The following is a 22,388-nucleotide window of genomic DNA, read 5'->3' as shown; positions in this document are numbered from 1 at the left end:
CATGAAGCCGCCCCTCCAACCCCCATCTGACCGTGTTTTGGTGATGACCTCATTTCGTGATGCCACCATCTCGAACTCATCAAGATCAATCAGTCTCCGCCTTCCAAAGCGCAGGCGCGGGCCGCCAAGCCGCCCTGATGACTTCGTAGGAGAGGTCTGGCCCCTTTTGTCAGCTCCCTAGCTAACGGCCGCAGCAACATGCTTTCTTTGCCCTTTCGCAAGGGCACCCACATCTCCCTTGCCTCTGTCATTAGGCAGTACATCAACGAAAAGTACGACCAGCACCCGGACATGTTCAAGCGCGACCTCGAATTCATTGATGATCTCCGACAACAAGCCGTCAACGTCCACGAGCCTCATGCGAGCGGTGTCGCCAAGTTGACGCAGTATGCGGCGCAGCTCGTCTGGATCGGCGGGAAATTCCCCATCGATATTGGTGCCGAGTTCACGTGGTACCCGGCGTTGGGGTATAATATCGACCGACCGCTTGTGCGGAACAATCTCAAGTTCGAGCTCATGAATGCGCTCTTCAACCTTGCGGCGTTGTATGCGCAACTCGCGCTGAACACCCCGCGGGGCAACACGGAAGGACTGAAGACAGCGGCAAACTACTTCTCTCAGGCAGCCGGGGTTATATCACACATCCAGTCAGTGGTGCTCCCCGAGCTCCGCATGTCAGACCCCCCGGAGGACATGGACGCCAACACTCTCGAGTCTCTGAACCAGCTCATGCTCGCGCAGAGTCAAGAGTGCTTCTGGCAGAAGGCTGTCTTGGACGGGTACAGAGATGCTTCGATTGCGAAACTTGCCTCGCGGGTATCGGACTTGTACATCCAGGCGAGCGAGGCAGCTATCAAGAGCGACGCGGTGAGCAGTGCGTGGATACACCACATGTCGGCCAAGCACCACCACTTTGCGGCGGCTGCGCAGTACCGCGCTGCGTGCGACTGTCTGGAGAAGAGCAGATTTGGTGAGGAGGTTGCCCGCTTGACAGACGCCCTAGCCTGTGTGAACGACGGGTTGAGGGAAGCACGCGGCGGTTTTCTTGGCAAGACGGTGGTCGACGATCTGAATGGCTTGAAGAAGAAGGTCGAGGCAGACTTGAAGCGAGCCGAGAAGGACAACGATATGATCTACCTGAGTAACTAGGTGTCCGAACCTTTGGGTGGGAGAAGCACTCACTAACGCGTTGCAGATCCCGTGCCGCCAAAATCAGACCTCAAGATCCTCGAGCGCGCCAACATGGCCATCGCGCGCATTCCGCCCCAGGTAGCCGATCCGTACAAGTTCTTTGGCGACCATGCCGAGTTTGGCCCCGCGCTGTTTTCGCGACTGGTCCCCTTCTCGGTGCACGTAGCCATCTCGATCTACGAGGAGCGGCGCGACCGCATGGTGAACCAAGAGATCATACAGCGACTCGAGAGTCTCACCGAGAAGATCCACACCCTCTTCGAGCAACTTGGTCTCCCGGGATCGCTGCAAGCTGTCGAGAAGCCGATAGGACTGCCTCAGTCGCTGGTGCAGCATGCCGAGGACATTCGGCAGGCAGACGCCGTGGAGCGCGTGCGGCGAAGCTTTGCTGATATTGATAAGCTCAGGTCGGCAGACATGATGATTTTCGAAGAAGGAAAGGCCGCACTAGCCGCCGAGGAAGAGGAAGACCAGCGCCTACGCGCAAAGTACGGCACAGATCGGTGGGCGCGCCCGGACTCGCTCAGCGACGCAAGAGGCTCGGAGCTGAGAAGGGTGGCTGGGGAAATTGAGGGTTATCTCAACAGCAGCATCGGCAGTGATGGTATCGTCAAGGAGAAGTTCGCCGGCATCGAGGGCCTGCTGGGTGTGCTCAGCGGTCCGGATCGTGTGTTGATGGACTTTGTGCCGTCATCGAGACGGCCAGAATCGTCGGACGAAATCAAACTCGCGGTTGGCAAACTACGCAGCGCTTACAGTGACATTCTGCGGCTCGAGAGCAGGAGGCGGAAGAAGGTTGAGACGCTGCGCGACAACGCCCGCCGCGACGACATTAAGCCTGACATGCTCAAGGAGGCGGCCCGTCTGGAGCGCACGTACCCAACTACGGCGCTGGTGCCAGCTCATTTCGAGTACTTTTTCGATCAGCGACTTGACAAGCTCTACGAGCCGGAGATTCAGGCGATCGACAAGGAAGAAGAGGAGCAAGAGAAGGCGCTGAGTGCCGTGGAGCGCGCGAACCGCGAGTTTGAATCGCAAAAGAGGCAGCGCAGCAGCCAGGGCACGAGGGAACGGGAGGCCGCCCTCCAGAAGCTGGAGAATGCCTATGTCAAGTACAAGGAGGTCATCAACAACCTCGAGACGGCGCGCAAGTTCTACAATGATCTCAATAAGATAGTGGGCCAGGGGTTCCGCGACCAAGTCAAGAAGTGGGTTGCCGATCGGCACATGGATGCGAGGGCACTGGAGGAGTGAGTATCTCCTATTGGGTTGCGTGAGGGCACCGACACTGACCATAGTCTAGGGACATTAACATGCCGACGCTGTCCAACCTGGCGATCGGACAGCAGCCGATGCAGAGTCCCCCTGCGGCCGAGTCGCCCTTTTATGCCGCCCAGTCGCCGCCGCCGCAGTCGAATCAGCAAGCCTCTCACATACAATCCTGGGCGTCGCCCCAGGCGGCGCACCCTGCGGCCTCGGGAGCGCATATGCAGCAGCCCAAACCTGTCGCGCCGCAGACGTGGAATCCTGGTATGGGCATGAAGTTTGGACAGGGTGCTCCGGTCCCTTTCCAGTCGGCACAAGGGCAGCAGCAGGGTCAACAGCAGCAGTCACCGCAACCTCCTCCCCAGCAGCAGCAGCAGCATAAGACGTGGAATCCCAGCTCTGGTATACGATTCGGGTAAAGTGCCAGCGAAGTCATGGGTATTATTCAAAAAAGACAAAAGCTATGGAGGTATCTGGAGATAAGTCTATAGAAAGCGTTTGACAAAGGAAAAGATTCTTTCGAAAGGCATTGCATGCCCTCTGCGTTCCGCAACGTAGCCTGCACCACCACCACCACCACGAGTCGTCTTCGACAGCATCACCTCTCTCCGTTCGTCTTGCGCTCCTTGCCAATGGCGTCCGTCTGGGCTGCCATCTTGCCAAACTGCCACTCTGGCAGGGTGATGCCCGTCTGGTCGTGGATGGTTTCCATCAGGGGAGGAAGCATTTGGTACACGCGCCTCGTCGCGTCAGCAGGGTCACCACCACCACCTGCGCCAGGGTGGCCGCCGTCGCCCGTGTTCCACACGCTGATCTTGGGCTGCATGCCCTGGACGGCGGTGCTGTTGGCGTTGGCGAGCTCGACGTAGGTGCCGCGGTCGATCATGAGGTACTTGATGAGGCCGTCGGGTCCACCAAAGGCGCCTGCCAGCTCTCTGTACGCACCGGCCATGGCGGTGAGTCCCTCTGCCTTCTTGATGGTGGCGTAGGCCTCGGCGTCGGAGACGACCTTTTGGGCCTCTGCGTCCTTGGTCTTGACGTAGGCGTCTGCGTCGGCTGCGCGTGTCTCGGCCATGGCGTGCGCCTCGGCGCGTTTCTGGATGGTGTATGCTTCCGCGTCTGCCTGGCGTTGGCCGGCGGCGGCCTCAGCCTTTGCATTCTCCTCGGTCTTGACGGCGTCGGCCCGGGCGGCGGCCTCGATCTGGTAGGCATCCGCGTCGGCCTGCTGCTGAGCCGACTCCCTCTCAATGGTGGCCTTGACGACGGTGCTGGCGCGCAGACGCTCCGTCTCGGCGGCGGCGCGGTGCTGCTCTACAGTCCTGCGCAGCTCCTCGTCCCTGACCTCGAGGGCGCGCGTGGCCTCGGCGTGGGCAATGTTGACCTCCCTGTCGAGGGAGGCCTTCTGGGTCTGGAGCTGAGCCTCGGCCCTTGCGCGCTCGGCGTCGCGCTCTGTCCTCTGGACAGCGGTGCTGGCGCTGATCTTGGCGAGCTCCCGCTCCTGCTCGCCCAGGCGCTGGGCCTCGCCGACGGTGCCCAGGCGCTGGGCGTCGGCCGCGTCGACCCTGGCCTGGTTGATGGCGCCCTCGTGGGCCTTGCGGGAGAGGCTCTCAAAGTAGACGGAGCCGGGAGTGTCGCGGAGCTCCTTGACGTTGGCGTTGTAGATTTTGAGACCAAACTGCTTGAGCTCCTCTTGGATGTTCTTGTAGATCTTCTTCTTGAACTCCTCGCGCTCGGTAAAGATCTCCTCCATGGTCATGCTCGAGACGAGGACGCGCGTCTCGCCCTCGATGATGCCCTTGACAATGGAGTCGACGTGCTCCTGCTGCTCGCCCTGGCCGGGGCCGTCCGCCCGGGCGCGGGACGACTTGGACGCCTTGGAGTCGGCGAGGAGCATGGCGTATTTCAAGAGGGCATCGCCCTTGTCGACGGCGCCGCCTTTGGACTCGGCGCCGCTGCCACCGCGCTGGTTGACGTCCGGTCCGATGGTGAAGACGGTTGGGAGGTTGAAGTTGAGCTTCTCGTGGGTCATGGCCTGCAGGTCTAGGGGATAGTCCCGCGGCTGCACGGAGAAGCGCATGCATCGCTGTAGCGGCCAGACCCAGGCGGCCTTTGTGATGCGCACGGTCCGGATGCCCATGCCGGTGATGGCGAGGTACTCGTCCGGCGCGGAGATGTGGTACGACATGGCGGCGGTTGTCGAGGCTGGACGTATGAGTGTGTCTTGTGTGTTTGTCTGTGGTGTCACAGTCTTACGGGGAGGGGGGACTGAGGATTTGGCTTGTCCAGTCTAGTCTTGGTGAAGATGTCGGAAGATTCAGGGCAGCGGCGGGGGCCCGACATCTCTTTATACTCCGAGACATGTCAACATTTCCTCCAGTTAAACTGGTGTTCATCTGGAGTCAGCTTCAGCGGTCCTGCGCGCCTTGCGCCCAGCCGCCGCCTTGGGCGTGCCGTAGGGCCGGCACTGCCTCGTGAACCGATGTTGAATGTATCTACTTGGTCTGCGTGTAAGCGGACGTGGCGCTAGGATCCCTGGCCAGGGTCTGGCGTGAACACAAGGATTCACCATGCATCACCAAGCGTGGAGTCAAGGGCACACATGTATGCCTGTTGCGACATGACCCGCCAAGGCGACAACCATGATTTTAAGTCACCTGACAGTCTCCCTCGCCGAGAGTTGACACTCGTTCGTTGAATCTAATACGTAGGATTCATTAATCATCCCCGGGGGCATATCAACCATAGAGTCCAGGCGGTGGCGCAGTCCGTCTTCTACAAAAAGGTCTGGGGATCCGGGTCTCCACATTGCGAACATCAACTGCGCCGTGTACGCGCTGTACTACTACAGGGCAGAGCCCAAGATGCCAAGGGCCAAGATCAATGCATACCTTGAGCCGCAGCGCTGCTCGGGCGACTGTGCATGACACTAGCTACTTTAGCGCAATGGTGGGTAGCAGATGCCGAGCAACAAGGAGTCATACCGTATCCGGTAGGGGGATGCTTGGCATGTATGAATGGAGTGAGTCTGCCTCAGCTGATCGCGGAGAATACTGAATCGCGAGTCGCGAGCATGATGGTCATGTGATAGCGAATGCCGTCAGGCCTCAAGCTCAAAGTTCCTTTTCGTTTAGTTTTAGTCCCACAGACTCTGAAATCCGCCTGCTTAAGGTTGACCTCGCCCATCAAGATACCTTGCAGTGGCTCGCTATGCAGGTAGGACGTGCTGCATCTAACCGCGTATGACTATACCCTGTATACAGCTCAGCTACCCGCTTAGGCACAACAGACTATGATCCAATCGACTAGGAACGTTGGTTCTGGTAATTAACATGGCGAACCACAAACGCTCACTGCCACCTAGTAATTGATGCCACCGCTCTGCAGCCAGGTCGCGCACTCCTCGCCGAGCTCCTCGCGCGCCTTGGCCTGGTACCGCTTGTTGTCTTCCTCCGAGAGGACGTTCTTCCAGCGCGAGTTGGTGCCTTTGTTGATAAAACCCTTGGCACCATTCTCCCAGGCCATCTCGGCCAGCGGCGGCGCCGCCATCTCGGCGTGCTCCTTCATCCAGTCAAAGGTGCAGTGCTCGACGGCCGCCTGGAACCTGTCCTCGGGCATGTCCGGGATCTCGAGGAACTTGGCGATGCGGCGCATGCTGCCCTCCAGGTCGGCCTTGAGGTCGTTGAAGTGGACGAGGAGCAGGTTGGGCTGGTGGCGCACCTCCCACCAGCCGCGGATGTGGGCCCAAAAGGGCCCGGCGAGCGTGGTGCCCGTGTCGTCCTCGAGCAGGTCGATGAAGAGGTCGCGCGGGTTCTCGCTGGGCCGCTGTATGGCAGGGCCGTCGTCGTCCACGTTCTCAAAGAGGGCGTAGAAGGCGGGCGTCGCGCTGCGGAAGTGGTGGTGCAAGCTCCAGATCGTGTCGCGCCCGTCGCGGGCGATGAAGAGGTACTTGACCTTGGGGTCCCAGACCATGGCGTCCCGGGGCAGGTGCGTCTTTAGGAAACGTCGGTGCGTCTGCGCCTCGACCATGTCCAGCATGGCAGCTCGGGGCACGATGCGAAAGTCGACCCATGGAGACAGGGGGCCCGCTGCGACGGTCGGATCGCCCTGGTGCAGCAGCTGGGATACAATCTGCTGCGTCCACTATACGGTTTTGCTATCCGTCAGTCTTTGTTGGCCTCGCACATCCCAAGCTTGTTGAGGAAGGGGGTGGGGGGCTCATGGCACGCACCGTCGTGCCCGACTTTGCAAACGTCGAGATGACAATATCGTCGGGCCTCAGCTTGACGTCGTTCCAGACTGTCGAGTCCAGGTGGGCGTTGCGGACCTCGCGAGTCTTGACGGGCACCTTGCCCACGTCGTCTTTTGTGCCGTTCGTCCATGTCATGATTGCGGTCTGGTGTGACTCGGTGCGCGTGCTGTAACAAAGAGCGAGAGAGGTTGGACCACCAGCAAGCGAGGAGATTGTCAGGCTCCCTCGCGGTCCTATATAGTAAAAGTCATGGCGCCAGTCCGCCTCTACGTACACAGTACGCAGTACACTAGGAGGAGTCCAGCGTACCGCCCTCTTGCAATTCAGACTGGCCGCAGGCTCATCATTAAGCTATCTTGGGCAATTGATCTGCGCTGCGTCCCCCGGCGTTCGGTTGGCGTCCGATAGTCCGTCCACGGATGGCCGAACGCCCGTACGCACCTCGGGTGCAATGTCGCTTGCGCGAGGGCGACGAGCCGTCCCGCGAGGTCACCCGAGTGTTCGCCGCTGGCACTTGATCGTTATTCTCCGCACATTGCGTCGCGCTACAAGTGCCGATGTCCAATGGACCGTGGGGGTGGGTGTTCACGGCGTCCCAAACACTTCTGCGCGAACAGGTTCCGTATCTCTTCCGACTTCCTTCACGTCCCCTGAGCTACTGTGTAGTCTGCTGACTCCGCCACGCGGATATTCGGCTATGGCGAGATTGTGCTGGTGCTCGAAACCAAAGTTCAGAATGCATATTCTTAAATGTGACGGGAAGGCGATTGCTGCCCGCCTAGTAGTGCTCGATCTTTGCCTGATGCCACCCGTTTTGCAGGTAGGTAGGCTGTAACCGGTAGGCCGTTCCGCCGTCCTGCATTTCCTACAGCGGCTGGTCTACATACATAGCCACGAGTTATGGGTGCGCTTAATAAATACTATGCCACGGACGGATACCCAGCTTGGAGTATGCTTGGCGTCCGGATCTACGCACAGGTCGAGACTCGAAACTCAACGAAAGCATTGTGCCTAGCATGCCAGCTGCAGGGGATCCAGGTCACCCAATCAAGACGTCTCACGCGCGGCTCACTCACTTCATGTTTGTCAAGGCCAAAGATTTCCTATGTGAGCAGAGGTACTGAGTATGTTCCTTGTACACTGTCCCCTCCTCGAAGCGGCGCCTTTCACTCTGCCCTCAATCCGACTTCTTCCCGACAACCTTGCCCTTGAGGATAACCGCCTGCGCAGTTGTGTAGTTGGGAATGTCGGCAAAGATCTTGGCAGTGCCCTCCTGGCCGGCCGCCTTCTCAAAGGCCTCGAGAGACTCCCAGTACAAGGTGGCCTGCACCTGGTAGGGCGCGTCAGCCTGGAAGGTGAGCACGTCCCAGCTGAGCAGACCGTGGGACGTCCATGTCCTATTGAATGGAACAAAAATCAAAAAGTCAGCGCTGCACCGTGTGATCTCGTCCTATCCCACATCGACTCGCAGAAACGTACTCGGACACCAGGGGCATATGTTTCTTGAGGTAGTAATCCAAGTCGAAGGAGGGCCCCGAGGGGTAGACGATGAGGACTTGAGCCATGATGGGGAGGATGTTGCCGAACGTGCGTTGTATTCCTAGCGTATATATGAAAGGTCGCGTCAATGGGAGGTTGAGACCAAATGAAGCCGAGGATGTGCGAGCTTTAATACTCTGATTACGCATCGGTGTACGGAGTCGTTGCCTCGTGACGAAGATGGCGCGGTCCCGAGGCCCCCCACCCTCCTCCCCAATCGTTTACACCCCGCTTCACCGTCCGAATCTCCGGTCACTCGGATACCGTTCGACCATACTCCGGAAGCTTCTCCGTGTTCATGACTTGCGTGGCAAGATTTGGGGGTGCGTACTTCGAAATTGCAGGCAGCGTCGTTGTTGGGTAATGGAGCAGCCATCGCTGCGACTGCGCAGGTACGTGGATAACTGTCTTTCTGTACGTAGATGGTCTGGGACTTCAGCCACCGACCACGGATGCTCCTGGTCAACCGTCGCCTGACAAGAAGGCATCCATGAGACTATCACAAATCGACCAGCCCTCATCTCCGTTCACCTCATTCGGCGCTGTACATATTGGCCCTGCCCACCCTGTCCAACGTCGAAACGCCAGTCGCCTCCGCAAGCACCTTTGTAAACACCCTGTCCAACCTCTCCAATATCTCCTCTCCATGCTGCGCAGCCTGGTAGTGCAGCACGATCCGTCCCCCAAAGAGCCGTAGCCCAGCCTCCTCGCCAGCCTGGACAATCTGCTTCACCTCGATGCCGGCCGCATCCAGATCAAGCCAACACATGTTGGTGTGCGCGGGGTGCACCAGCTTGCCCCCCTTATCCAGCCACATGGCTTCGACCTTCTTGGCAAGATCGTGCGCCGTTCGCAACCAGCCATCGCTGCCGTCACCCTTTGTGCCAAACGCCTCGTCGACGGCGACCCGTGCGGCGGCCGAGATGAAGCCAGGCTGGCGGAGACCGCCACCAATGGCCCTTCGCATCCATCGCGCGTGGTGCAGGTCCTTTGTTGTGCCGACTAGCACGCTGCCGACGGGTGCGCCGAGGCCTTTGGAGAAACACATGGTGATGGTGTCAAATGGGGCGCAGTACTCCTTCAGCGTGCCTGCACCTGAGGCGACGGCTTCCCACAGCCTAGCGCCGTCGAGGTGCATCTTGATACCGTGCTCGCGCGCAAACGTAGAGATCCGACGTGCCTCGTCAAGAGGCAGGATCATGCCATTGAGGGTATTCTCCAGGCTGATCACCCTCGTGGGACAGGTGTGAATGTCGTCGCCGAGGACGACTTGCGGCTTGATGTCTTCCAGTGTCAGATGGATGCCATTCTTGGGCACGAGGGGCGTGGGCATGGCGCCCGTCAGGAAGGAAAGCCTGTGACCGTCAGTTTGGGTAGCCTTGCATGTGAGTGTCGCGGGTGACGTACCCGCCAGCCTCGTAGAGCACAATATGTGATCGATGATCGCACAGGACGCCGTGGGGAGGCTGCGTAAGGAGAGTCCTAAGGGCAAGCTGATTACCCATGATGCCCGAGTTGACAAACAACCCGGCTTCCTTGCCTGTCAAGGCGGCCATGTGGGCTTCGAGGTCACTTGTCGTGGGATCCTCCCGCTCAACGTCATCGAGGAGCGTACACTCTTGTATGGCTTTGAGCATGGATGCCGTAGGCGTGGTCATGGTGTCACCTTATCCATGTCAGGTATATCTTTCATCTCCCATGTTGAAGTATGGGGTTGAACTCACTTCTGAGGTCGAACGCCCCTGGGCCTTGGGCTCCTATCCACGCATTGTGTGCTTTAGGCTCGCCCGGTTTGCCCGACATGGCGGAAGATCTTGAAAGACTTGTTGAGAATGTGCGACGACATTGTGATAGAGTGGCTTCTGGCCGTCTTATTTGTAGGCACGGTCGACTGCGTGCCAGCCTGCCAGCACTCAGAGACAAACTCATGATGCCTTGCCGATGATCAGAGGTTTAGAACGGGACAGCAGTATACATCAGAGCTAATGATGATGCCGAAAGCTTGTGCGATTGGCCGAATCACGAAAGGAGTAGCATTGTGGTTGTCCTGTCATGTCATGCCATGGGTAGATCCGCAGGGCGCGCGAAAAGGCGCACGCGCTCGTGCCGTGGCGCAGACCGCGAGTAGCCGCGAGACTACCCTGGACATATAGTGGCTTTGGCAGAACCCGTGGGCATGCGAGGATGCGACGCTATCAACGTACTGTGAGATTGATCAAAAGTCAATTCATTGCTTTTTCATACCTTCCAAACCTTTGGGGAATCCACAAGTTGTGACATTCCTTTACGTTGTTCAAATGTTCGATCGTGAGAGGTTCAGTTTATTTGACTTCCAAGAGACACCCTAAGGAAACATTTGCTGGAGCCAACTGACCAGAATAGGTGTACTCCGCACGTAAGTAGTAGCTACGCGAGCGCCTTTTAGATGTTCATCTGGCCCTTCCACAGCATCCGCCGATGCTAGATTCTGTAGACTCTGGGTTATACGTTCACTCGATCACTTCGACATGACCCCTTCGTATCAGTGCCTAGCGTGTGCCCCTCTCATCAAACAACCCGTTCCAGCGCACCGATTCGTCCCCAAGGAGCCCACCAACAACCAGTCAACGGTGCCCATCCATCCAAGAGCCCAAGCCTAATAATTAGTTCCTGTCTGATGAATATGTATATTTATTTATCCAGTGGCTTTTCCTACTACATTCGCCCTTGAGCACCCTACATCACAAGACTTCCCGAGACCGGACAGTCAGCCGTCTCAGGGAGCCAAACCAACCCCCCTCACCTGCGTGATGCGTTGGCAGCCTTTCTCCTGGGCTTCACTCCAGTACCCTCGGGTCCTTGATTTGCTGCCAACACCCCTCCGTACGCTCCGCACCCCCTGCGCTCGTCCAATCCGCGCACACGGAGCCGTCAGAGACGCTGACGGGGGAGATCCCGGGGGTGCAGGCACAGGGCTGCGGTGCGGTGCTTTGCCAGCGCATCAAGTGTGGTCTGTGTGCTCTGCGCCAGAATGTCAAGAACCCCTTCGAGTCCACGACGCTGCTTGCTTCGGTGAACTTTGACTTCTGGAATCTGCCAAATACTAATGACGCTCTCTTGTAGCAAGCCAATGCCAATGGCGCAAAGCTCACAAGACTTCACCTCGACTGCCCGAGCCAAGGCGCATCGAGCGTGTTCTAGCAACAATGGCGACAAGCCAAATTCCCCGTCGTGGTCATAAGTCATCAGTCATTTGTCCGCTACCTATCCGAAGCTATGCTGCCGCATACAGAGAATGAGACGATACGGTGCACTCAAGGAAATTTCATGTGTTCGCCCCGGCCCCGAGGCCATGCCACATGCGTTGCGGCCTCTTTTCGCTCTGCTCGTCCTCTCTAGATCCGCGCCGCCACATACAATCTCAGACATTGGGCAGGGGGGCGACTTGGGCTCGCAAGCGCTCTCTCATCGGTTGGCATACTTCATCAGGAATTGCACCACGGCATCGAGGTTCGTCTCCTCCTTGGCACTGATGCCGTAACAGCACACCTCGCGATCCCGGATGCTCTTGAGATCCAGCTCGTCTATCAGCTCGTCGACCGACATCCTCTGCGGGAGGTCCGACTTGTTCCCCAGCACCAGCAGCGGGATCTCTAGCAGGGTCTGGTTGCTCATCAGCGCGTGGAGCTCCTCCTTGGCTTGCGGGATCAGTTCGGGCTCCGCAATGTCTACGATAAAGACGATGGCGTTCACCCCCCGACAGTACCGCTCCCACATGTTCCTGAACCGCGGCTGGCCACCAATGTCCCAGCATTTCAGTGTGACATGCCCGCGTTGCACGCGCTTCATGTTGAATCCAACAGTTGGAATTGAGCTACACGGCACTGCGCGTTAGCGTCCGTTCGAATATCGGCGGCCGAGTGCGAGGGAACTTACTCGAGAGTGAACTCGCCTCCCTGGCATCGGTCGTTAGCAAATGCGCTGCTGGCGGCTCGAGCCGGGGAACGGCGGGGAAACCTACAGCCAGGACACGCAGCAGTGATGTCTTTCCGGCATTCTGCAACCCCACCATTGTCACTTCCATCTCCAAGGCCCTGGGGAAGAGAGCGACTGTCAGCACCGTCGACGAGCATGCGAGCGCACATGCGAGAGATTCCCTCCAACCAGTGACCGAGTGGGCTTACCAGAAGGTCCTCATCAACCAGTCGTATACCTTGCGAAATAAGCCTGCCATGGCGACGGTCGATTGTGGGCAACAAGCTATGCCGCGAGCGGGCTGGGATGGATGGAAAACGTGTCTTTCAGCGCAGCGGCCGTGGACAGGTCTGTATTGACTCTGTCTGCTCCTGCAGGACCGCCGGGATGATTATTCGACGTCGGACGAGCTCGGCAGTTGAGGTGCGGCCAGAGAGGGCGCCGGCGAGGAAGGGACGTTTGTGCGACACTACAGCGAAGAAAGGCCTTGGCCGGAATAGAAGGAGGGCGAGATTAGATAGGCGAGCGGGTGGATTTTCCTTTCCAGCAGAGATCGGTAAGTGAAAGAAAGGCTGGCCAGGCGCCAGGCTGCGGTAAGTTGAGCGGTAAGCGACGCGGTGACGACGGTTCAAACCGATAAGGCGAACGGCGGAGAGACGGTCGGTCGGGTGGACGATGCGACGGGTGTTGCGCGCGTAAAGAGGACTGGACTGTGCTGTGACTGCTGCTACCTCTGCTGCTGCTGTTTGTGAGCCCACGGCACGGGTCATGGACGCAGACGTTGATGTACAAACGAGGGACGAGCTGGGCTCGGGCTCGGGCGGGCTGCTAACGTTAGCAGCCAGACAGACTGGGCTGGACAGGACTGGACGTTGACTGGGACATGAGGGGCACCGCTCGCTCAATCCAGAGGCAGTCCGTCCATCCATGCGTGAATGGATGGATTGGATGTTGGTCCGCCGGGCGGTCATGAGGTGCACGTACCACCACTTGCAGCCACAGCCGCAGCCCACTTGGGGCCCTTGAGGCATCTCCCAGTGGGGAGGCCCCGCTGTAGAAGCGCGGCCTCTGGCGGCCCCAGGCGCCTGGCTCAGTGGCCCTAGCAAGTGCCTAGGCGGACAACCCCACCCTGAAGTGGCTTGACGGCTGCTTCCAAGAGGAAGTACCTGGTAATTAATATCAGTGTACATGTAATGATGCTTGTCCGTAGTCTGTCTGTGCAGACCTTGAATCCATCTCCGTCTGCGATGCCGCCATGCTAAGACAGTCTGAGACATCATGCCACCGTGAACGCTGGGGACTGGAATCAGGAACAGTGAGGGGTGGCGTAAGCCCTATGGCGACTGAAGGTGCCAACACTGGAAGTAAGCACCCAATACGCCTGCTCTGCTCTTGCCTCGCCCACCACAAGGCAGCTTCTTCCCATCCATGTCGTCAGAGCAGAGGGGTTACACCCCAAACCCGGAGGGACGAGCCGTGCCTCGCCCAGCGTCAGACTGCTGCTGGCAAAGGTCACGTTAGCGGTTATCGTATGTACTACGTACAGTACCCTGTAGGTGTGTCCGTCCTCGAGTATTGACCCTCCTCCAAGGGGCACGGTAGCCCATGTAGCGTCCCGCAGCGTTGCAGTCAAACCCGCTTGGGACGAGTCACCAGATCGGTCTTGCATATCGACGTTGAAAGCTTGCGCCAATGCTACAATGGTCTGGCCTTCATCGGCAGCAACTAGCTGGCCCGCCCAAGAACAATCAACCAGGGGTCTGGCACGTACGCTTCATCAGTGACGGCGTCATCGAGGCCAGGACTCGGATCAAAAGACATGGAGTGGACACCTGCAGGGACTGCACTCGCTGCTGCAGGCAGCAATGTACGAAATCCGATGCTCTCCACCACGCTGGAAGCGCCTCGCCTCTTTCCAAGCAGGATCGTGGAGCCAGGTACAAATCGTGCACTTTGATGTCAAGCCATGGATGATGCAGAAAGGGACTGCGCATGGCGGTTGGAAGGCGGTTAAAAGGGCTGCGACTCACACAAGAAGCGGCCCAAGGCCATTAAAACACCGGGCTCTAGAGGCATTCTCGGTGAGAGTATGGATATTCATTGCTCTGAGGGTAGAATGGATGCGACGAATCTTGTAGGCGAAGCGCCCAAGTCGTCGAGCGCTTCGGCAGATGCAGGGAAGCGTCCGCGGATCTGACTTACGTTAGTTGCATGTCGCCAAATCCTCTCGGTGCAATACGTGGCTGAGCCAAAGCCTTTATCTGGCTTCATTTTCACTAGGACCGTTCAATAAGTCCAGCCTTACGGATTTTCTCATACGGGTTTGCGCAGGTTGCAGCTGGAGACCGACGCCTGCGTCACCCGGGAATGGTTTGGTTGATGGCGGGCCAGCACGGCGAGCCCCGCGTCTATCGATAAACAGCTCCTTATCTTATCATGTCAGCCTTCGATTTTTTTTCTCAGCGCCGACGGCATTCCAGATGGAGCATTTCCAACCTGAGCCGACTGGAGGATATCACTCTGCCAGCATTTCTCTGTGTCGCATGCGGCTGGCTGTCAGCGCCGGATAAGAAATCGCACATTTCTTATTGATGTCACGGGCGTGAATAGCATCACAGACGCCGGCCAGCGACTGGCCTCATCCTCACAATGGCACCCGCAGCCACAGAGACCGAGTGGAACCACGAATACAACACATTGCGCAGGGAAGACCTCTTCCGCAACCCTCCCAAAGATTACTCGGCATATCCTGCCCTTCAGCTTGCCGTCAACCCTCACATCGAGTCCTTCGACCGCCTGTTCTGTGACGATGGCAAGCCAGGGCTCATCGCCCATGGTCTAGCCGACATTGGCACCAAGACCTACCTCGATGGCGACGAGAGGGCCGCCCCAGACGGCAAGAATGTCTTGACGATCCGGATCAAGGATGTGAACCTGCAGAAGCCTCAATTGCCGCCCTCAAACAAAAAGGCGAAACGGCGCGAGATCCTCCCGGCAGAGTGCCGAGAGCGCCATGCGTCGTATCGCGGTCGACTTTCGGCAACGTTGGAGTACAGGGTCAATGGGGGCGATCCCGTTGAGTTCTCGAGAGACCTTGGCCTTGTGCCAATCATGTTGAAGGTGTGACTATACCATGTGGGAATGGATCAGAAAGGCCATAGCTGACCCGCCCTGCAGTCAAATCGGTGCCATCTCCAGAATAACTCGCCGAGTCAGCTTGTCGAAAACAAGGAGGAGTCGGAAGAGCTGGGCGGCTACTTCATTGTCAACGGTAACGAGAAGATCATCCGAATGCTGCAACTCAACAAGAGGAACTTCCCCATGGCGATCAACCGACCGAGTTTCCAGAACCGAGGTCTCGGATACACCCCGTATGGTATCATCATGCGCTCCGTCCGGCCCGACGAGACTTCGCAAACAAACGTTCTTCACTATCTCAGCGACGGCAACATGACCTTTAGGTTTTCGTGGCGCAAGGCGGAGTACCTCGTGCCCGTGATGATGATCCTGAAGGCGCTTGTCGATACCAACGATCGCGAGATTTACGAGGGTCTCATTGGTCCTGCGGGATCCAAATCTACAGAGAATACGTTCATGACCGACCGTGTCGAGCTTCTGCTGCGCACATACAAGACGCATCAGCTGTACACAAAGTCCGAGACCAGGGCATTCCTCGGCGAGAAATTCAGGCCCGTGTTGGGTGTACCTGAGAACATGGACAACTACGAGGTGGGAACTGAATTCCTCAGGCGCATTGTTCTCGTGCACCTCGGCAACGTGGATGTCACCCCGGAGCAGAACAATGACAAGTTCAGCATGCTGCTCTTCATGATGCGCAAGCTGTACGCCCTGGTCGCTGGCGAGTGCGCCGTGGACAACCCCGATGCGATCCAGCACCAGGAGATCCTGCTCGGTGGCTTCCTCTACGGCCAGATCCTCAAGGAGAGGCTGGACGAGTACCTGGGCGTCAATGTTCGCGCGGTTCTCCGGGATTACTTCAGGCGAAACCCCGCGGTCAGCTTCCCATCGGAAGACTTCAAAAAGGATTTCCCGAACAAGATCTTCCAGAAGACGTCGGAGAATGTCGGCAACGCGTTGGAATACTTCCTCTCGACCGGTAACTTGACCAGTCCCTCTGGTCTTGATCTCCAGCAGACTGCCGGCTTCACCGTCGTTGCAGAAAAGCTCAACTTTTTGCGCTTCATCAGTCACTTCCGCATGGTACATCGCGGTGCCTTCTTCGCGCAACTCAAGACCACCGCTGTGCGAAAGCTGCTGCCGGAATCGTGGGGTTTCATGTGTCCTGTGCACACGCCCGATGGTGCCCCGTGCGGTTTGCTGAATCATTTAGCGCACAAGTGCAAGATTATGACGGATTCCATCGACGTGTCCAAGCTTGCCGGCTTGGCCGCCGAGATGGGGCTGAGCAGTGTCTCTGAGGCTTCGACAGCCGTCAGCGTGCCCGTGGTCCTCGACGGCAAGCTGCTGGGCTTCTGCTCGCCCAAGGAGGCACTTAGGATAGCCGACTGCTTCCGCTACTGGAAGGTGGAAGGGACCCATGGCGTGCCTCTTCACCTTGAGATCGGGTACGTGCCTCCATCCAACGGTGGTTCGTACCCTGGTGTCTACATGACCTCGACACCTGCCCGCATGGTCCGTCCCGTCAAGTATCTACCGCTGCAAAAGGAGGACTATGTCGGTCCCTACGAACAGCCCCACATGTCGATCGCCGTCGTGCCCCAGGAGATTGAGTCTGGCCGCTCCACCCACGTCGAGTTCAGCCCTACCAACATGCTCTCCATCCTCGCCAACATGACTCCCTTCTCCAACTTCAACCAGTCCCCTCGAAACATGTACCAGTGTCAGATGGGGAAGCAGACCATGGGTACGCCTGGAACAGCCATCGCCCATCGCACCGACAACAAGTCCTACCGCATCCAAACCGGACAGACGCCGATCGTCCGCGCGCCTCTGCACAATACGTATGGTTTCGACAACTTCCCCAACGGCATGAACGCCGTCGTGGCCGTCATCTCCTACACCGGATACGACATGGACGACGCCATGATTATAAACAAGTCGGCCCACGAGCGTGGCTTTGGTCACGGAACCATCTACAAGACCAAGAAGATCTCCCTCAAGGACGATTCGCGCACGAGGGTCACCAAGAGTGTTACCAAGGCCTTCGGATTCGCCCCCCACAGCCACATCCCGGCCTCACACCAAGGCATGCTCGACGACGACGGTCTTCCCCACGTCGGCCGTCTCGTATCAGAGGGCGACATTATCTGCGCATGGCACACGGTGACGCCCGACTACAACGGCAACCTCATCAACCTCGACGGCGTGACGCACTACGAGAAGTACAAGGACTCGGAGACGGGATTCGTCGATGAGGTGCGCTTGATCGGCGCCGAGACGGGCAACGAGCCCCTGCAGAGCATCTCCCTGAAGCTGCGCGTGCCCCGGTCTCCCATTATCGGTGACAAGTTCTCCTCGCGTCACGGTCAGAAGGGTGTCTGCTCGCAAAAGTGGCCTGCCATCGACATGCCCTTCTCGGAATCAGGGATGCAGCCCGACATCATCATCAACCCCCACGCGTTCCCCTCTCGAATGACCATTGGCATGTTTGTCGAGTCGTTGGCTGGCAAGGCCGGTGCCCTGCACGGCCTCGCGCAGGACTCGACGCCTTTCAAGTTCGATGAACAGAACACGGCCGGCGAGTACTTTGGCCACCAGCTAATGAAGGCTGGCTACAACTACCACGGCAACGAGCCCATGTACTCGGGCATCACTGGCGAGGAGCTGGGCGCCGACATCTACGTCGGTCTCGTCTACTACCAGCGTCTGCGTCACATGGTCAACGACAAGTACCAGGTCCGAACGACTGGTCCCGTGGTGCCCACGACCGGCCAGCCCATCAAGGGTCGTAAGCGTGGTGGTGGTATCCGTGTCGGAGAGATGGAGCGTGACGCCCTGCTCGCGCACGGCACGGCGTTCCTGCTGCAGGATCGTCTGCTCAACTGCTCGGATTACTCCAAATCGTGGATGTGCCGTCGCTGCGGATCCTTCCTGTCCGTGCAGCCGACCGTGTCGCAATTCGCGACGGGCAAGAAGAAGGCGCCGCAGGTCGTGAGGTGTCGTGGGTGCGCGACCAAGTTGGACGATGCGGAAGGTATCGACCTGACGGAGATTCAGGGCGAGATCTGGGAGGATGGCCAAGGGAATTCGTGGGTTGGTGGTGATCAGACCACGCAGGTGGTGGTGCCCGGTGCGCTCAAGTTCTTGGACGTGGAGCTCGCCGCGATGGGCGTCAAGCTCAAGTACCGCGTCGGCAAGGCCGATGAGCCCCGCAAGGGGCCAATGCGGCCGATTGCCGTGGGTGCATGATGTGTTTCCCTACCTTAGTTAGGTGTAGGCGTACTTGGCGTTGCATACTGTTTTGGAATTATGTCCACGCAGAGGTAGACGGTGGACACAGATGTATTCAAGTCCATGACATCAAAAAACAAGCCTGCGAGAGTGCCCTGCGACTTTCATCGGTCAGATAGATCCTTCTATCATGTAGGATCATGTTCGAGATCAGTTTCGAAACAGTTTGTCATTGACAACAGAAACAACTAGACTAGTTAGTCTGCAGCCTAATGTCGGACGTTCACGCAATAGGTACCAATCCTTATGCAGGGCCTCTCCTCCGGCAGCCTCTCCTCCGGCAGCCTCCCCCCCGTTGAAGACTTGGCATACTTCATGCCATGACGAAGGATCAAACGCGAATTGATACATCAAGACAACCTTGCTGCCAGCCCGCAACGTTGCAACCTCGTACAACTAGGCGGGGATGGGCAAATCCTTCGCGCCCTGATGCATTGACGGATGACGCCAGCATCGATCGTGATGCCCTCCTATTCGATACACGATGTTTCGAGTGCTCCAGAATGGACAGAAAGTCGGCCGAATCCAATGCAGACCGGCAGGAAGCGCTGCGCAGATACACCTCCGGTCAGACCATATGGCAAGGATTGATTGCAGAGGGATTCTGGAGCCGAGAGGGAGCTCAGCAACATTGCTTGGTATTCGAGTACTATATAGTTGGCCTATGGCCGTGGACCATGGCAGGTGCAAGGTTTTGTATACGGCTACTTGGAAGACAAAGAAGCGCAAGAAGCATCCCCAACATACCCCAGACCTCATTATGTATATCACACGAGCTCTCGTCGCCGCCTTCTTGGCTCCCGTCTGCACCAATGCTTTGGCCACTCCCAACACAGTTAAACGATCGGCAGCTGCTGAAGTCGAGAATGGCAAATTCATCGTCGACCGGCAAGCCGAGTTCGCCAACCACCAGTCCTGGACCTTTGACGGAAGTGGTATCCCTGAGGGACTTGGAGTCAGCACGTATCCCGTCAACGGCCAACGGGGCTTCTACGCAGAGAACGCCGTCGTACGGAACGGGTACCTCGAGCTCATCCAGTCGGCGGGCCCAGACTTTCCTTACCGTGGGGGTGAGGTCGTCACATCCGTCAAGAACATCAAGTATGCCAGTGTGCGTACCGTCGCCATCCTCACGGAGACGTATGGCACCTGCAATGGTACGTGATCACACGACGCTCGTGACATACATCCAGCTCTCCGTCCGTCCGTAAAGTTGCTGACACCAGAATCAAGGCATGTTCTTCTACCAGTCAAACACGCAAGAAACAGACATTGAGTGGCTCTCTGATCCCAACAACCTCTCCAATCAGGGCACCCGCAAGCTCTGGCTCACCAACCAGGACAAGAACGGCGACGGCAAGACGTACCTCGCAATCGATCCGCCCGCCAACCCTACCACCACCGAGCACGAGTACCGCATCGACTGGACGGAAGGTCGTGTAGCGTGGTTCGTCGACGGCGTGCAGGTGTGGGAGACAAACAAGGATGTTCCTAGTGTCCCAGGCCCGTGGATCTGGAACAACTGGTCCAACGGCGACATTGGCTGGAGTGCCGGGCCACCTACTGAAGATGCTGTCTTCAAAATTAGGTCCATCGACATGTACTACAACACTGCTTGAGCTGGTCTTGTGGTCTCTTGGTGACGGGATTCATGTACATTTTGGACATGAGACGCCCACAAATCTTTTTGGATATTCCAATCACTTAGCTTTTTGGATCAGCCCAGAGAAATATACCACAGTAATCATACAGGAATCATGTCTCCTCCAAGATGTGCAGCCGTCCACCGGTACAGGTTTACGGCCATAATATTCTACTCTAATTAGCATACGGAGTAATTACCCACTCGATAAAGTCGCTAGCGCTAGTATGTCTCAGCGAGGTGATATCTTCACCAAGAGTAGTGTCCATATCGAGCAAGAATCGTAGCCTATAAGCATTAATAATACACCTAAGGGTTATATAAAGTTATCGAGAGATTCGTACTATTATATAAGCATACATCTACAGTACTAAACCATAGGCGCCTAGATTTTACTTACTAGCGCTGGCGACTTTGTCGATTGAGTACGGTACATATTATCTATGTTCACGGAGTCACAGGACATGGCGACTTACTATAAAACTTCTCCTCTGTTTTAGAATGAGCCAGCACCGGACATTGAGAACCTGTGGAGTAAGCACGTCTTCTTGGGCTCTCTCCCCAATGTAACGTGATTGATAAGCGAACCGCCCAGACAAGCGAACCGCCCACTTTCCTATCATCATCTATCATCATTATTTGATCAATTGTTCCACAACAACTAGCAATGTCAGATCAAAGGAATGAAGCTAATACCCTTCTTACTATTCAAGCGCTTTAAACCAACCTAAAATTAAGTATGCGACGCGTAGCTAAGATCTATAATGTTCCACGCACGACGCTGAGAGATCGCAAGCACGGAACTCAATCAAGACGCGATATAATAGCTAATTCGCGGAAACTATCCGATCTTAAAGAACAGAAGCTAGTCGAGTATATACTCGATCTAGATTCGCGAGGATTTTCCCCTCGGATCAGTGGTGTTAAAGAAATGGCTAATCTATTGCGTATCGACCGCGACGCGTCACCCGTTAGCAAGCGCTAGGTAGGGAATTTTATCAGGCGGTAACCAGAGCTTAAGACGCGTTTCTTTCGCAGATATAACTACCAGAGGGCTAAATGCGAAGATCTAGTCGCTATAAACGCGTGGTTTCGACTTATAGCGAACACAATCGCGAAGTATGGCATCTAATCAGATGATATCTATAACTTCGACGAGATAGGCTTTATGATAGGCGTTATTATAAGCGGTATAGTTGTTATAGGCGCCGAAAGGCGTGGGAACCCGAAAAGAGTCTAGCCTGGAAACCGGGAATAGGTTATAGTTATTTAATCGATCTCTGCATAGGGCTAGGTAGCGCCGCCGTTTATCGTTATTATAGGCTAATATCACCTCTCAAGCTAGTATTAAGAAAGCACTCTCCCTGGTAATTGGGCTATCGTAACTACGAAAAACGGCTAGACCGATAATGCTACGGGTCTCCTATAGCTAAAGTACTTTAATTAATATATAGAGAAGCGATCGAATAGTGCCTATCGTCTTCTAATCCTTGACGGCTATGAAAGCCACCACTCTGCCGAGTTCGAGGCATATTATAAGGAGAATAAGATTATTACGCTCTATATACCTCCTTATTCGTCTCACCTACTCCAGCCTCTTAATATAGGCTGCTTTAGGCCGCTTAAAACGGCATACGGTCGAGAAATAGAGCATCTAATCAAATGCTCTATAACACACGTTTTAAAGACTAAGTTTCTTCACGCCTTCCACGCTATATTCCGAGCCACATTAACCGAAAGTAATATTAAGGGAGGCTTTAGAGGGGCTGGAATTGCCCCTCTAGATACGGAATATGTGATCTCGAAGCTGGATATGAAGCTATACACTCTAACGCCTCCTAAGGGGACTCTAGAGCTTCCTGACCCTTAGGTCTTAAAGACCCCTAAGACAATTAAGGAGACTAAATCTCAGTCTGCCTACCTTAAAAATCGAATCAGGAGATATAAAAGTAGCTCCCTAGCATTAATAATTAACGCTATGATATCAATAACCAAGGGTTTGAAGGCATATCAGCACGAGATAGCGTTATTAAGGATGGAGGTCCGGGATCTTCGAGATACTAACCACATCCTTAGCCGGCGCCGGAGAGAGAAAAAGACCCGCCTACGAAATGG

The 22,388-nt window shown here is 56.6% G+C and overlaps 8 protein-coding genes across 8 annotated transcripts; 3 read left to right on the top strand and 5 right to left on the bottom strand.

The window, feature by feature from the left end:
* Positions 1 to 198: 198 nt before the first annotated feature.
* On the top strand, positions 199 to 2,876 carry J7T54_002596 (pH-response regulator protein palA/prr-like protein; the record flags this gene model as incomplete). Its single annotated transcript, XM_051509123.1, has 3 exons — positions 199 to 1,141; positions 1,196 to 2,441; positions 2,495 to 2,876. The coding sequence occupies 3 exons, from the start codon at positions 199 to 201 to the stop codon at positions 2,874 to 2,876; spliced, it is 2,571 nt and encodes an 856-aa protein (XP_051359810.1).
* A 179-nt stretch (positions 2,877 to 3,055) lies between these two features.
* On the bottom strand, positions 3,056 to 4,642 carry J7T54_002595 (uncharacterized protein; the record flags this gene model as incomplete). The annotated part of the gene is made up of 1 exon (XM_051509122.1): positions 3,056 to 4,642. The coding sequence occupies one exon, from the start codon at positions 4,640 to 4,642 to the stop codon at positions 3,056 to 3,058; it is 1,587 nt and encodes a 528-aa protein (XP_051359809.1).
* A 1,172-nt stretch (positions 4,643 to 5,814) lies between these two features.
* Positions 5,815 to 6,841, bottom strand: J7T54_002594 (uncharacterized protein; the record flags this gene model as incomplete). Its single annotated transcript, XM_051509121.1, has 2 exons — positions 5,815 to 6,597; positions 6,686 to 6,841. 2 exons carry the CDS (start codon positions 6,839 to 6,841, stop codon positions 5,815 to 5,817), a joined length of 939 nt encoding a protein of 312 aa, XP_051359808.1.
* A 1,042-nt stretch (positions 6,842 to 7,883) lies between these two features.
* Positions 7,884 to 8,271, bottom strand: J7T54_002593 (uncharacterized protein; the record flags this gene model as incomplete). The annotated part of the gene is made up of 2 exons (XM_051509120.1): positions 7,884 to 8,103; positions 8,186 to 8,271. The coding sequence occupies 2 exons, from the start codon at positions 8,269 to 8,271 to the stop codon at positions 7,884 to 7,886; spliced, it is 306 nt and encodes a 101-aa protein (XP_051359807.1).
* A 506-nt stretch (positions 8,272 to 8,777) lies between these two features.
* Positions 8,778 to 9,903, bottom strand: J7T54_002592 (uncharacterized protein; the record flags this gene model as incomplete). Its single annotated transcript, XM_051509119.1, has 2 exons — positions 8,778 to 9,600; positions 9,653 to 9,903. The coding sequence occupies 2 exons, from the start codon at positions 9,901 to 9,903 to the stop codon at positions 8,778 to 8,780; spliced, it is 1,074 nt and encodes a 357-aa protein (XP_051359806.1).
* Positions 9,904 to 11,689: 1,786 nt separating this feature from the next.
* Positions 11,690 to 12,458, bottom strand: J7T54_002591 (ADP-ribosylation factor-like protein 8B-like protein; the record flags this gene model as incomplete). The annotated part of the gene is made up of 4 exons (XM_051509118.1): positions 11,690 to 12,098; positions 12,161 to 12,180; positions 12,246 to 12,318; positions 12,409 to 12,458. The coding sequence occupies 4 exons, from the start codon at positions 12,456 to 12,458 to the stop codon at positions 11,690 to 11,692; spliced, it is 552 nt and encodes a 183-aa protein (XP_051359805.1).
* Positions 12,459 to 14,848: 2,390 nt separating this feature from the next.
* On the top strand, positions 14,849 to 18,589 carry J7T54_002590 (DNA-directed RNA polymerase I subunit RPA2; the record flags this gene model as incomplete). The annotated part of the gene is made up of 2 exons (XM_051509116.1): positions 14,849 to 15,319; positions 15,377 to 18,589. The coding sequence occupies 2 exons, from the start codon at positions 14,849 to 14,851 to the stop codon at positions 18,587 to 18,589; spliced, it is 3,684 nt and encodes a 1,227-aa protein (XP_051359804.1).
* Positions 18,590 to 19,391: 802 nt separating this feature from the next.
* J7T54_002589 (Beta-glucanase-like protein) lies at positions 19,392 to 20,250 on the top strand (the record flags this gene model as incomplete). Its single annotated transcript, XM_051509115.1, has 2 exons — positions 19,392 to 19,788; positions 19,865 to 20,250. The coding sequence occupies 2 exons, from the start codon at positions 19,392 to 19,394 to the stop codon at positions 20,248 to 20,250; spliced, it is 783 nt and encodes a 260-aa protein (XP_051359803.1).
* Positions 20,251 to 22,388: the final 2,138 nt, after the last annotated feature.

Source organism: Emericellopsis cladophorae, assembly GCF_022114955.1.
Source record: "Emericellopsis cladophorae strain MUM 19.33 chromosome Unknown NODE_55_length_149150_cov_119_250300, whole genome shotgun sequence".
Lineage (NCBI taxonomy): Eukaryota > Fungi > Ascomycota > Sordariomycetes > Hypocreales > Bionectriaceae > Emericellopsis > Emericellopsis cladophorae.
Note: the sequence above shows the minus strand (reverse complement) of the source record. Positions and strands in the feature narration are given on the sequence as shown.